Genomic DNA, 1,346 nt, shown 5'->3' on the forward strand with positions numbered 1-1,346 from the left:
CTCTCTCTCTCTCTCACTGTGTGTGTGAAGGAGATGCTGCAGTGGGGAAAAGTGCCCTTTCCCATATGTTCCACAGTGACCGTACTCTTTTCCAGAAGAACTACAGCATGGTGAGAGCATTTCTAACACAGAGAAAATAAAACGTCGCCGGTTTGATCTCTGGTGTAATACTGTCATGACGACAAACAGCAAGGGCATGCAATTCCAAATATAATGCGGTGTATGTTGAGAGCGCCCCATGCACAACTGTAACACTCCTTGGAATGATATTCTGTACTGTATTCACATCACACAGTTACAACAGAACAATAACAACTGGTCTAAGGATTTAGGGATTGGCTGGTGGGGTAACTGAGGTCTTAGGTTGGGTTTGGAAAGAGAAACTCATAAAGTTGAATTCTGGCTCATTGTTAGCCCAGAAGAGACAGCAGGGGGCCTTTGTTGGGCATACCCTGATATACCGGTATGTGACAGGGCAGGAGCAGTAGTAAAGTACTTGTCGAGCAAAGTTGCATAACTGATCATATTTCCAATAATCTACTTAATCAAACAATAATTTTAGACTTAGGCAATTATTGAATTATCCGTTTCAATAATAGATCATTTTGCCTGAGGTCATAGCACTTACTTTACCCAAGATGTAGTTATGTATCAGTTGCAAATAATTAGGACTAATAATGGAATCTGATAATCATGATCACATTATATGTGTAGATTCTTTACTCCTCGCAGTCTTTTCAAGGACCTGCAGAGGTCTCTTAAGTCTACAACAGGAATCATCAAAGTGCAAAACAGCATCATCTGCCAATTAATGCCGATGCAGAGAACGCCAATCTGCATTATTTATGCTAATCTGCACAAGGGAGGGAACTGTGTCATTAACCTGACTCTGTGATGTATGAGGTCATGACTGCTCACTGATTCCATCTGTCAATGTTTCAAGGGATACTGACTAAATGCACGCACTATGCATGCAAGTGAGCGCAGGTGCAGTGCATGCTATAACTTGTGACCATAAATATATGCACTAACGCAACCTGCACACATTCATTCGTGAGTTTAGTATTGAGCCTTGTTGCTGGTTAGGGTACAGAACAGGTTGGTGAGTAAATACAAGTGTGTGTGTGTGTGTGTGTGTGTGTGTTTGTGTGTGTGTTGGGGGGCTTGTTTGTTCAGCTCTTACTGTGTCAGCAGTTTTAGGGGTTCTGAGGTGACAGGAACGTCGATAATTAATACAGTAGGATTGTGGAAAGCCACCAGAACAGTTACTTAACAAGCACGCACACATGCTCACCACAAACGCTCACTCACTCATTCACTCACTCACTCACTCACTCACTCACTCA

General features: G+C 42.4%; 1 protein-coding gene across 2 annotated transcripts in view; it reads left to right on the forward strand.

Moving 5' to 3' along the window:
- ift27 (intraflagellar transport 27 homolog (Chlamydomonas)) overlaps positions 1-1,346 on the forward strand; it is a 9,037-nt gene that overhangs the window by 560 nt on the left and 7,131 nt on the right. For both annotated transcript variants that reach the window (XM_032542694.1, XM_032542683.1), the window contains exon 2: positions 31-110. In XM_032542694.1, the coding sequence (XP_032398585.1) occupies positions 66-110 (45 nt within the window). In that variant the 5' untranslated portion in view covers positions 31-65. The remainder of the gene's footprint in view (positions 1-30; positions 111-1,346) is intronic.

This window comes from Etheostoma spectabile, chromosome 2 (assembly GCF_008692095.1).
Source record: "Etheostoma spectabile isolate EspeVRDwgs_2016 chromosome 2, UIUC_Espe_1.0, whole genome shotgun sequence".
NCBI classification, from domain to species: Eukaryota; Metazoa; Chordata; class Actinopteri; order Perciformes; family Percidae; genus Etheostoma; species Etheostoma spectabile.